The sequence below is a fragment of the Corvus brachyrhynchos genome, unplaced genomic scaffold (genome assembly GCF_000691975.1).
Source record: "Corvus brachyrhynchos isolate BGI_N302 unplaced genomic scaffold, ASM69197v1 scaffold544, whole genome shotgun sequence".
In the NCBI taxonomy this organism is placed as follows: Eukaryota; Metazoa; Chordata; class Aves; order Passeriformes; family Corvidae; genus Corvus; species Corvus brachyrhynchos.
The window spans coordinates 250,578-263,270 of NW_008238325.1; the positions used below are offsets into that span (position 1 = coordinate 250,578).

At 44.5% G+C, this 12,693-nt stretch overlaps 1 protein-coding gene across 1 annotated transcript in view; it reads left to right on the forward strand.

The window, feature by feature from the left end:
• The window catches only part of GOLIM4 (golgi integral membrane protein 4), a 30,219-nt gene extending 18,264 nt beyond the window's left edge, over positions 1-11,955 (forward strand). Inside the window, 9 exon segments of the mRNA XM_008633728.2 lie at positions 2,096-2,263; positions 3,091-3,420; positions 4,635-4,861; positions 5,288-5,367; positions 5,950-6,062; positions 7,625-7,792; positions 8,205-8,273; positions 9,690-9,770; positions 10,095-11,955. Of these exon segments, the coding sequence (XP_008631950.1) occupies positions 2,096-2,263; positions 3,091-3,420; positions 4,635-4,861; positions 5,288-5,367; positions 5,950-6,062; positions 7,625-7,792; positions 8,205-8,273; positions 9,690-9,770; positions 10,095-10,256 (1,398 nt within the window). The 3' untranslated portion in view covers positions 10,257-11,955.
• Positions 11,956-12,693: the final 738 nt, after the last annotated feature.

The window sequence follows — 12,693 nt, forward strand, 5'->3', positions numbered from 1 at the left end:
GAATATCTGAAGACTCATAATCTGCAGTACTAAACCACACTGGCAGCTAATTTTGAGCTCTTCCACCCCTGGCCAAGTTTGCTGTGTGGTGTGTGCTGATAAGATCTGAAATTCCACAAGGCCACATGGAAGGGCTGATTTAAGGTTCACTAAATCCAAAGGGAAGCTCCACACACTCCTGGCTTTGATTCAGGTCTTTAATTAGAGAACCTGTGTCACACAAAGCCTCTCTGTCTGCATCAGGGTGTGACATTTGTCCCGTGGAGACCCTCCAGAGAAGGGTCTTGCACATGCCTTAAGAACAGAAGGTATTTCACACTTTTGTGTAGTGCCTCCTGCAAACCAGCTGCAGAAAGTCCCCAAGGGATTCTTTCACAGCTCCATAAATGATCCCTCTATTTCTGGGTGTATTCTAGACATTGAATACCAGCAGTCAATACTGCACTAACCTGAGTCTTTAAAGCATTTTAGTCGTTGTGCTTTGCCACAGCCAGGCAGATTAATTCTATATTTTAATAAACCCTGTTTTCTGCCAGTATCAGCACCTTTTAAGCTGTGGCCTTGAATCAGAATGTTCAGTTTAGTGACTCAGCAGTAGAACAGTGTGTTGGAATTTTGATCTGGATGGGCACTGTTTAAATATCATGGAATGGTTTGGCTTGGAAGGGACCTTAAAGCTCATCTCATTCCACCCCCTGCGGTGGGCCAGGGACACCTCCCACTATCCCAGGTTACTCAGAACCCCATCCAAACTGGCCTTGGACACTGCCAGGGATGGGGAGCTCACAATTTCTCTGGGCAGCCTGTGCCAGGGCCTCCCCACCCTTATAGTAAAGAATTTATTCTTAATATCAAATCTAAACCTTCCGTCCTTCAGCTTAAGGCCATTCCCCCTTGTCCTGTCACTCCATGCTCTTGTGGAAAGTCCCTCTCCAACCTTCTTGTAAATTCCCCTTTAAGCACTGGAAGGGGCTCTGAGGTCTCCCTGGAGCCTTCCCTTCTCCAGGTGAACCCCCCCAGCTCTCCCAGCCTGGCTCCAGAGCAGAGGGGCTTCACCCTTGGACCTCTCCATGGCCTCCTCTGGACTCATTCCAACATATCCCAGTGTGTCCATCTCTCACCAAGTGGAGACAAAAATGTCAGAGACCTGAGTATTAGCCTTATGTTCAGGAAATACTCCTTTTGCCCCGAAGTTTGTCCTCTCCAGCACTTAATTGGGGGGCAGAAGCATCCCTCTGGAAAGACAGGAGTGATCACTGTGCACTCTGCTTTCCATTTAGGCCATTCTGTTTTCAGGGATGCTGCAGGCTCGTGGAGGTTCTTAAACACACCCATCCACCTGTCCACTGGAGCAGCCCAGAAACCCTCTCATGGGGCACCTTTCATACCCCCTGCCCATCCCAAAAAGTCCACTTTAATTGGAAATCTTCCTGCTGCAGAGCCAGCGATTGGGGTACCAACGCTACTGGATTTTCTGCAAAGCTTCTTGATCCTGATCTTGTAGAAAGTTAAACAGCAAATCAAATGACAACATTTTACTGTTGCATTTCAGGAAGACTTTAGAAATTTACATTTTCCTTCTATTTTTCTTTTTTTCCCTTCTTTTTTTCCCCTTGCTCTTCACCACTGTGACTTTCTTTGCCTCAGTTCCGTATGGTGGCTGTTGTCTTGTCTAACACCTGTCTAAATGTTGAGCACTTGGCATTTTCACAACATGTAGATGTACTTTAAAACTTCTGTTTCTGAAAGAGCTGCACTTCTTCCCACCAGCAAAGGAGAAGTTGTGCTCTCGACTTCCTTTGCTTTAGTCTGCCAGGAAAGCTGCATCATCCCCTTCTGACACTTCTCCTGCTTGGCATGAATAAAACAACTCCTCCTCTTTGTCCCACAGAGATGTTTTTAATACACTTTGTATGCATGTGCACTTTGAAAAGATCCCGATGGATCAGTGGAGAAAAAAAAAAAATTATATTTTAAAAGCTCCCTTCTCCTCCCTGGAATATCAAGTTTTCTACCACGTGTCCTGCCAGCAACTTCACTCCAAGGTGATTAAGAAATGAATTTGGACACACTGTAATTAACCTGTTGGCTTTAGACTCAGGTGGAGGAATACAAACAGCTGAAGGACACGCTCAAAAAAATCCCAAGTTTCCAACAGCCAGAGAAGTTGGAAGGAGGGAATGAGCAGCCCGAGGCACGGGGCCCATCCCCACACAGCCACCTCCCGGAGCACCACGGAGCTGGGGCCGAGCAGCAGCAGGAGGTAAAAGGCTACAGACACCCCAGACATGGTTCTTACTCACAGAAGGTGCTGAATGTCTCAGGAGTGTGTGTTTGACTGTGCACCTTTGGAGGAAAGTGGTGAGGAATGGTTTAATTGTTGAGTAGTAGGAAGATCTATTCATAATTAACTTTTTTTCACATGACTAAGCCAGTTTTAAGTGTCTTTATGTCAGCTGTTTTAAGAAGTTGCCCAAAATCTAAGTTTTTTGAATAAGAAATCTAAAATTTTAGCTATCTCAAGTGTTCCAGAAAGCTTTAACAAATTCTGAAGAAATTTTTATAAGGTTCCAGTGGTGCATTGAAGTCAGTGTATTTAAAATTGGCACACTAATGTTCAAGCAGAAAATGTGTAATCTAGGAGTTAAGAAAAACCAGTTGTGATTTTGTTTTACAAGAATTCTTGGCCAGCAGAACCTACAGGAAATAAAAATCACAGAATCATTTAGGTTGGAAAAGAACTTTAAGATCTTCGAGTCCAGCTGTGAACCAGTTCTGCCAAAGCCAGCACTAAACTGTGTCTCTAAAAATACAAGATTTGCTTTGTAGAATTGTAAGAGTTTTTGTTCCTCTTCAGACAAAACGAGGCTTATACTCTGTGATGTAACTGTACAACACCCTGTGTAGCTGTGCAGAGTCACAGACCAGGTAATGACACTGTTTGGCAGGAGTAGCTCATTCCAAAGCAGGCATTTGGCCCTCCTGACAACAGCTCCAGGCTGGGATAAAGGATCCAAGCCTGTCCTTGGCTCTCTTGAAACTGAAATCCATAATGTGTTGTACACACATAATCCTGTGTCTGTTTTGCAGAATGAGAAGCCAAGGGAGAGAGAAGAAATAAATACCCAGGAACAGGACAGGGCTGAGCCTTTCCACATGCAGGGAAGGGCTCCTGAGGGCCACAATGCCAAGGAGCTGAACATCCAGGAGCAGCAGGAAGCTGGAGAGGATGAGGAGCAGCGGGCAGAGCAGATGGAAGAAGAACGCAAAAAGGAGCTCGAAGAGGAAGAAATGGAGCAGGCAGGGCAGCCTGAGCACCTGGAGGAGGAGCAGGACCAAGCCCCAGAAGAGCATGAATGGAAAAAGCAGGAACAAAAGGAAGAAGAAACCAACATGTTGGGTGATCACTTGCAGTCAGAGGTAGAGAGCTCTTTTCTAACTGATTAAATCTGCAGTTTAAATGAAAGCTTCTCTTATCATTGCTGGCCTTGTATTGCACTCACCTATTTCTAGGCAAAATCCATCTTTTATAGAAAGTTTGGGATTCAGAGCACTCTCTGGTTTTAAGATAAAATTACTGCCATATTTATAGAAAATTTGGGATTCAAAGCACTTGGATGCAATAGGATTCAGGCTCAACTTGAGCACACTTGTACTGCAGTGCTGGCCAGATCTTAATGAACATTAATTCTGCTGATAAAAAGCAACAGATGGGGGGGAAAAAAAAAAGAGCAGCAGACTGAATCCTGTCTCCCACTTTAAACCTGAGGCCCGTGGTAGCTGATGAAGAACTCAGCAGGTGAGAGGGAGGCTGGGATGGAGAACTGTCCTGCTTTGGTAATTTGATGCCTCTCAGCAAATTGCAGAGTGTTTCCTTGTCAGAGATACCTGCCTCCTGCAAACACACTGCCAGCTCAGTGCTCACTGTCACTTGACAGGGAATTTTAACTGCCAGACAAACATGACTGAAATAGCCAGGGGAAATCACAGTGCAGCTCTAAATAAAACCAGCAAATCCTGCATTTACATTCTAGATTGGATCTGCAGTGGAAAATGTATTTCACTGGTCTCACTTTAGGCTTTGTAAACACTTTCTGTCCTGGCAGATGAATTGTGTAACTCTGGTGGGATGAGAAGCTGTTGCTGAAGAGGTGGAGAGGTGCAGAGGGTCAGAACAGCAGCAATGGGTTAAGCTGTGAAACTGGAGTTAGTTTAAGTTATTGCTGAGTATAAAAAGATGTGCAGTGTCTCACTTAAGGCTAAAAGCAACTCCCACTGAGATTACCAGTTCAATCAATGGAAACCTTTGCTGTCTTATCAGCCATCAAACCTCCTTTTACTGTGTAATATGTTGGGAGGTTTTATTATTATTTATAGGAAAATCATGGCTTTCCTCAGTCTACAATCTCCTCTTTCTTCCCCATGTCCTCCACAAACACCTCAACACTTCCAGTCTGTGTTCAAAAAAACATTTAAACTTTAAGCAGGGACAGGAAAACTTAAAAATAACTTCACTGTAATTTTGCCTATTGCATGGAGCACCTGCATTTTTTTCCCGTGGGACAGGTTTCTCTGTGCTTGTTTGTGATCACTGAAAGGATGATTAATGTGTGACTAACACATTTCTGTGACAGGTAACGCCAACAAAGAGACAGAAAGCAGCTTATGAGCAGCAGCTGGAGCAGCAGCACCTTGGAGCCCAGAGAGCAGAGGAGGCCAAGCAGCTCCAGCAGCACCAGGAATCCCTGCACCAGCAGAGGCTGCGAGGGCAGCTCCTGAGGCAGCAGCAGCTCCAGGAGAGAGAGCTCCAGCTGCAGAGACAGGCAGAGCAAGGGGAGAAACTCTACAAAAACCGCCTCAGGTTAAATTCTCCTTCCCGAGTTTGTCGTGCTCTGGCTTTTATGTTGTCAGCTCTGTTCTGCTCCCTTGTTCCTGAGGGCAGATTTCCAGGGGGTCCTGTTGGCTAATTCCTTGAAGAGCTGGAAGTTTGTTCCCTAAAATTCAGAGTCCTGACTTCACTCTTTGCCTGACCTGTATCCATCAGGACTGCAGACTCCACACACAGACACACAAGCACAAAGTCAGTGTAGCAGCACAGGAAAGGCTCTGTTCTGTCAAGCGTATTTCAGGAAAGGTGATGTGAGAAAATACCAGATAATAGAGCATGAAACTGGGGCCTGCTCTGGCAGGTGCTGAGAGAGGCAGAGCTGCAGGTGGGGGGTTTGTTTACTGGAGCAGAAAACACACTTCTGAAGCTGAAATGATGTTTGGTGTTTAATGTTCTCAGCCAACAGGCTCGTTATGATAACATGGACCAGGACATTGTACAAGGGGAGGAAGAGCAAGGGATTCAGGAAGAGGAAGGAGGTAAGAGAGAAGTTCTGTCTCTGCCATGCTCAGGCTCCCTGTGTACTGCCTTGCCTGGGAGACTTTAATATTCATTTCATATCCAGATTGGATTCAAGTGAAACATAAACTCGCAATTTAAAACCAGAAGCTCAAATAACCGTGGTTGAACTGACTGACTGAAATAGAGGAATTAAAAAAGATCATATCCACATTCCTGAAAAGTGTCCTTTTGACTGAGCTGTTATTACAGGGCTCTGTGGATCTTGGTTATGTTGCTGGCTCTGTGTATGGGTCTGTTTGATCTCTTTAAATTACAGAATCATGGAATGGTTTGGGTTGGAAGGGACTCATCTCATTCCGCACCCCTGCCATGGACAGGGCCTACCTTCCACTAGCCCTGGCTGTTCAATGCCCCATCCAGCCTGGCCTGATCTTTGAATTTCTGTTTCCTATTAGGAGTAAATCAATTCTGTGAGCATGATCTGTTTAGGTAGAGGCTGCCCACTGCTAAAAGCATGTGTAGAACCTTGACTATAGGAGACTCTTAAAAGGATAACTCTAAACTGCTGTCATACAATAATCACCTAAAAAATTCCTCAGCTTATGAACATGACAACCAGCACCAGGATGAAGGTGAAGATGATGATCAGAATAATGCAAATGAACAGCAAGAAGCACAACATCAGGCAGAAAATCAGCAGGCTGATGAATCAGTGAGTATGAATTAAGATGCTAAGGGTTGCAGTGTTACTGAAGTGAGAATCCACAGGTCTTGTCTGACATAATTGCACCTTAGAGAAATGAGATAAGCAGAGGTCTGCTAGAAAGACAGGCTTGACAGTTGGAAACAACATCTAAGATCTATTTAAAGGTGTCCTTACTCATTTGGGAAGAAATAAAAGGAAAAAGCTTCCGTGTTGGAAGCAAGGTGCCTATTTCTACATTCCTTTTGATGCCCCTTTCTGGTCTTAAAATCAAGAGTCAGACACAGTTAGAAGGGAAAAGGGATTTTACTTTGGTATTTATTTTAAGGATCCTTAGGTGCACCACGTCCAGGAGGAATGCACCGAAATGCACACAGCAATGCCCCCAACCAAAAGATCTGGTGTAACATTATAGGTGTTACTAATTAGCAGATCTATCAAAGATTCCCCCCCAATTAGAGGTTCAAGTGAGCCCCCCCCTCCCCAAGAAACCTTCCCCTGGATGGTTCTATCTTGGTTTACAGAATGTGTTCTGGAGAGGACCTTGGGGTCTGGGGCACACTGATCCCTGGCTACGAAGCTTCTAAAATGTTGAGTCTCCCAGCTGAACAAACAAGTCCAAGAATGCAGGCAAAAAGCACTAAGAATACAGAAGTTGTAAAAAGTTATAACAAGGGTATAAAAGAAAAGGCAAAAAATCTTCATGGCATCACTTTGATCTGTGCTTTCAGTGGAATAAAGGATTTGGTCTGAGCTGGGACTTACAGGTACATTTGACTTCAAAAAATACCAGCAGTGGCCAGGAAAAATGAGAGGGGATGGTATTTTTCATGCTGTCGTTAATTAAAGGCCAACTCAAGAGTCACTGTAACCAGCTGGAGTCAGTGCAGAGGTGTGAGGTTTTGAAGGAGGAAGTAGGTCAGCACTGAACTGAGCCCTCATATCGACTGCACAGAGATCTGGGGCAGGAGAATCACCCTGAGCCTTCCCCCAAAGCCCAGCTTACCTGGTGCTGTGAACATCAGGTGCATCTTCCTTACTCCCCTCCCCTTCAGCAATTTAAGGTGCACCGTGAGTATTTCTAAGTGATCTTTGACTTGTTGGCTATAAAGATATAAAACTGCTTTTACTGAATGATAAGCAGACAGAAAATGCTCCTTTTCTGCATGGCAAAGATGAAAAGTGAGTGTTCTCTTTTCTTGTAGACACAGCCAAGGTCAATAGAGCAGGACAGGCTGATACTGAAGGATCCCATTTGGAGATGTGAGCATTAAAGTCTTATCTTTGTTCACATGGCCTTATCGGGCACTGTCAGGTAGTCACTAAACATGAGTTGTTCAGCAGCCTCTGACAGAAGTGCTCAGATTCACTGTGGTTTTAGCAGACAGGTGCCTGCACCTCTGTCCCTGCTCACTGCTGAGGTACCTCAGTGACCCCTCATCCTGCAGAGATTCCAGCTGGTGCCAGTGGGGATGGAGCTGGCTCTGACAGCTCATGCTGCTGCTCCTTCAAGGGAAGTGCAGTTGGACCATGAGCTAAAAGTATTTAACACTCACTTCTGTAAATTTCAGAAGGCAGCCATGGAAGATGTGAATCCTGCTGATGACCCCAATAATCAGGGAGAAGATGAATTTGAAGAAGCTGGGCAAGAGAGAGAAGAAAACCTCCCTGATGAAAATGAAAAGCACAAGGAAACGGGACAGAAACAAGGACATCCAGGAATGGAAGAGCACTTGGTGGTGGGTAAAGGCAAAGGAGGCACCTCTAGGGCCCCTTCAAGAGGTTAAAGCTGCACATTTCAACTGTGTTGGAGCTGTAAACTCCTCCAGGCAGAGAGAGTCTGTATTTTTATGGTATTGGTCTTTAATGGTGTGAATATTCCATTGTCTCCCTGCTTAGTATGGAAAATCTTGCTTTATTCTATGAAGTGATTTTTCTCATATTCATCCTGCTATTCTTTAATTGAGGGCAATTTTAAATCACAGAGCTGGGCTCTCACTACTGCTAATGAATGCACTCAAACTTCTCCTGCCATTATTGTTACTTCAGCTTTACAGAGAGTTTTAGTTCCAGAACAAGAAGCTTTAATCTTTAGCCCTCTGGTTATTAGGCAAGCTCATAGAACTGAATTTTTATGTGATCTTTGTGCAGATGGCAGGAAATCCTGACCAGCAGGAGGATAATGTGGATGAGCAATACCAGGAAGAGGGAGAAGAGGAGGTAAGAACACAGACCTAGGGCAGGTGTAGGCTCAGGTAGCAGAGCACAGCTCCATTAACACTCAACCTTGGTATCTTTTAGAACTGCAGGATGAACCCAAATCACTTTGTCTGACTTTAACAAACCTGGGAAGTCTTTGCCATTACTCTACTGTCCCCTTCTGGATACACTCTGGGTTACTCATGCTCCTGTGCTGCAATCCATTAGTCTTCCATGCCACACAGCATTAATTGTGCAATAATTGAAAAGATTAAGCCTTTCACAACACAAGGAAAATTTCCTGGAAACCTCAAGGTCACAGAAAACCTCATTAATCTCTAATCACACACTGCAGTTCTGAGCAAACTGCTTCCTTGGCCACTTACTTACTCTTTAGCTCTGACTTTGATTTATCTGTGCTCCTCCTGAGCAATCCGAGCTGCAATTCGTGGGGTTGCTCAGGAAGCTGACAGAACATTGAGCTGGAGGAGAGAGGGAGGGAAGGGACTTTCTCCTTCATGTCATGCTCATCGTGCAGGCACCAGCCTGATCCACCCCACAGCCCCTCAGTAGTACCTGATCAATCCCTGTTTCTGCTTCCCACAAAATCCCTTTCAATAAAAGCCCTGGAACTGGCTGCTGTTGCTCCCTCATGGGGAACACTTTGGATTAGCTGGGATGCACTTAACATTCACCAGTGCAAAACACTGCTGCTTCCATCCAACCAGGCCACTGGGAACTGGGCAGAGCTGGCCTTTGGCAGCTGCTCTTTGGCTTACAGGAAACAATTTATCCACATCTCATAAAGGATGTGCCCACTGTGCTTACTGGAAGTAGGAAAGAGGCAGCAGGGATTGAGTGAGCAATTAAGAGAGACGTGAGATGCTGTAATGGGGATCAGTTTCTTTAGTAGGTTGACTCAAATATTACCCAGTGCTGTTCAGATCTTTCCCAAAGTGATCCTGGTGTGATGGATGCCTCTGGCCCAGCTCACAGGGCACTGTTGGAAGCAGATAAGCACAGCAGCACTTTACAAAAGGAAATCAAGTTTACTTCAAAACATTTCTCTTTCAAATTTGCACCTAACATGGGAATAGGGGCATGGAATTGAGGGATAGTGCTGACAGAACGGGAAGGAATGAGAGATCCAAAAGCTGAGCATCAGGGACACAGATTCAGCATGACCTGCTCTCTCCAAGGAAGCACTGAAGACATTGTGAGCATTGTATTTAAAAGTCAGATGCTCAGAAGTGACTTTCCTGATTGTTGGGTGGTTATGGCTCTTCTTATCCTCCTTTAACCTCTCCATGCTGTCTTCTCCCCTCTTTAGAATCTTCATTCTGTAAAAAACATCACTGTGAAAATGTGCCCTGTTATGCCACAGGCCACTCTTTAAAAGGCAATTAAACCACACAGAACATCTCTTGTGCCTTGTAGGTGCAGGAAGATCTGACTGAAGAGAAGAAGCGAGAGCTGGAGCACAATGCTGAGGAGCCCTATGGGGAAAACGAGGAAAATGTGAGTCCTGTGCAAGCCCAGGGCTCAGGACAGGATCAAACCCTGAGCACAACTGATCCTGGCACAGGGATGTGACATAGTAATGGTTCTAGATTGCTTTGGATCATAGACCTCAACACTTCATGCTGTCCCAGCTTCCTTTTGCTCACCCTTCCATCTCCATGTCAGTTCTTGCTCCCTGGAGGCCTTGGAAAATCTTTTTTTTCTGTTTCTGCCCATCAGCTCTCACAACTCCAGCTGAAAATCATTTCATTGCCCTAAAACAAGCTGTAAGGGAACTGGCACTGAATCTGTGTGTAAGTTTGTTTTGTTTTCCCCAATCAGGCAGATGAAAAGAATAACAGAGGGACAGACCAAGAGCAAGAAATGCAAGAAGACAACAACCAGAAAGAAATTCATGAAGAAAATTATGAGGAGGAAGAGGAGGAGGAGGAGGAGGAAGGCAGAGCTGTTGCAGCAAAAACTCGCAGACGAGGGGAGATGTAGTCCCCCCTTCATTTTTCCTTTGCCAGTACATTCCTGTTGTAGTTTTTGTTTTTTCTTTTTTACAAACCAACTTTTTTTAGGGTATTTAATTTCCAAAAAAAACCAACCAAAACTTGTGTTTTCCACTTTTTACTTTTCTATTAGATGCTCTCCTGTGTTTATATGAATCCAGTATTTTGATACTCTAGATTAGGATTTCTTTTCTATCCAGGCTGTACATAAACAGACATCCTCTAGGTTGAATTTTTTGTAACTCTGGGCACGGCTTAGAGAGGCCATTTTGGATCCACTTTCACCTTGTCCAGGTCTGACAGAATGTTTGGTGTCCTGTCAGGTACACTCAACACTGAAGGAATATTCCTAGTGCCTAAATCCAGTTGACTTCAGTCACTCCAGTTCGTTGTCTTCCATGGATTTATTCTGACCAAGGGCTGGCTATTCCTTGTAACCTCAAAGACAAGCACGGGCCGAGCTCCTTGCAGGACCAGGCCTTTTCTAGGTGCAGAACAGTTATAAAATATGCAAATTTTACAAGCCTTCAGAATGCAGCCAAGTTACCAGCTGTTAATTTTGGCAGCTGTTTAGATACGGTTCAATTATGCATTTATTTTAACGAGCATTCCCAGGTACTTCAGTTACAGCAGTACCTGGCTGCTCATGCAAATGGGGCTGTGCTGAGAGGAGCTGGGAGCTAAAAACCAATTTAGACTTGGAGCTCCATTATGCCAAATCAAAACACTACAGCTGTCACAGGGATGGAGATTTACAGCAGCAGCAATTTCCTTGTCCTGGTTAATACCTAGAATATTTGACCAGAACCACAATGATGTTGCCTCAGTGCCATGTTTCCTGGAGGGTGTGGTAGCTGAGCTGACACAGTTGGTGCAGGATGTTCAACTGAGGCCTTTACCTTCTTTTCCTTATTTATTAAAAAATACCTGCTGGAAGGATTTCTGTGTGCCCCAGGGTGAGACTCAGACTCGAGCCAGAGCCCACAGAAGTTGTTTAGGCCAGCAAACATCTCCAGCACTGCATGCTGAAACCTGAGGGGGGGGTGGGGGGAATGACACAAAAATTGTGCCTTGGTGTGGGCTACTCTGAACATAATCCCAGTGCATGAATTATACAATATTTGTATTGGTACAGACACTAGTTATTTAATATATGGTAAAGGAGAATGGGAATCTGGATTTCCCAGGCTATGCCCCATTGCTGGAAATGAGGCACAGGGGAGCTCCCCATCAAAGGCTGTGTTAATATATAAAGGGAGAGGGAGTGGGGGTTTTTCCCTTTTTGTTTTTTTATAATGATGCATAGCAATGTTTTTAGTTCAATTTTTTATATGAATGTAATTTAATTCATTTTTCTACTAACTTGATTATATTGTGTTTTATAGTTGGTTCCCATTCTTTGCAATTTTCCTAATTGTCCCAGATCCAGTGCTTATGTTTCATAGGAAGATTTTTGTCAGTGAGTATTTTGGGTTTTCTAGTTACCATAAATCAGATTTACCTTATGTATAAAAAAAAAAAGTTTACATGAGACTGTAAAATGTATAATATGTACATAATCTTCAGAATACAATTATTTTGGTAAATTGGCCTGTATTTTTAATGTCATGGTTGCAGTATTTAATTATTTGAGGCATAATAAAACTTGACTGCAGTCAATAAACCAGAATGTGGTTACTGATCTTTCACAAGCGTGAGGGTTTGTGTTGGTTTTCCTAATGATGTGCTTGGATTCCATTTGAATACAGGAAGCAGGGACAGGCAGGGGATGGGATGGAGCCGTGGCAGCATTTTCAGGGATGTGGAGTATTTTTGTTAATGGATATTCCCACCTCTGTGCCTGACAAGGGTCACTTAGTGCCACACAGGGGACCATGGGGTTGAGTTGAGCTGGTCCTCATTGCCCTACGATCCCTGGAATTCAGGGAATGCCAAATGCTTGGCTTTAATGAATTAATGAATTTAATAAATTTCTGTGACCTAAAAACCAAGTGGGGATGGGCCACAGCTCCAGCCCTGGAGCACAGGATGATCAGCACAGGGAACTGCTGTTTCCCAGCTCACAGAGTGTGATCCCAGCGTGGTGCTCTGGTTTAGGACTAACGAGAGTGGAAGTCGGAATTCAAAGGGAGGAGTTCCATCACTTTGGGATTCAGCAGTGCCGTCAGCATCCTGTGACCAGGGCTGGCAGGCACTCATCAAAATACTGGAGGCAGCTCAGGCAGCAGGGGGAGAGCACTGGGAAAACTCTGCTTGTGGAGAGAAGATTCATGCTACAGACAGCTTGGGAGAGGAGACTCGTGGTGCCTTGCCTCAGAACACACACATGGAAACACCCAGCAAGGCAGGAGCCCTCAGCCCCCACTGAAACACAAAAAACTCAGACCAGAAGTAGTGTGTTTAGTCATTAATTAGTAATTGCAGCA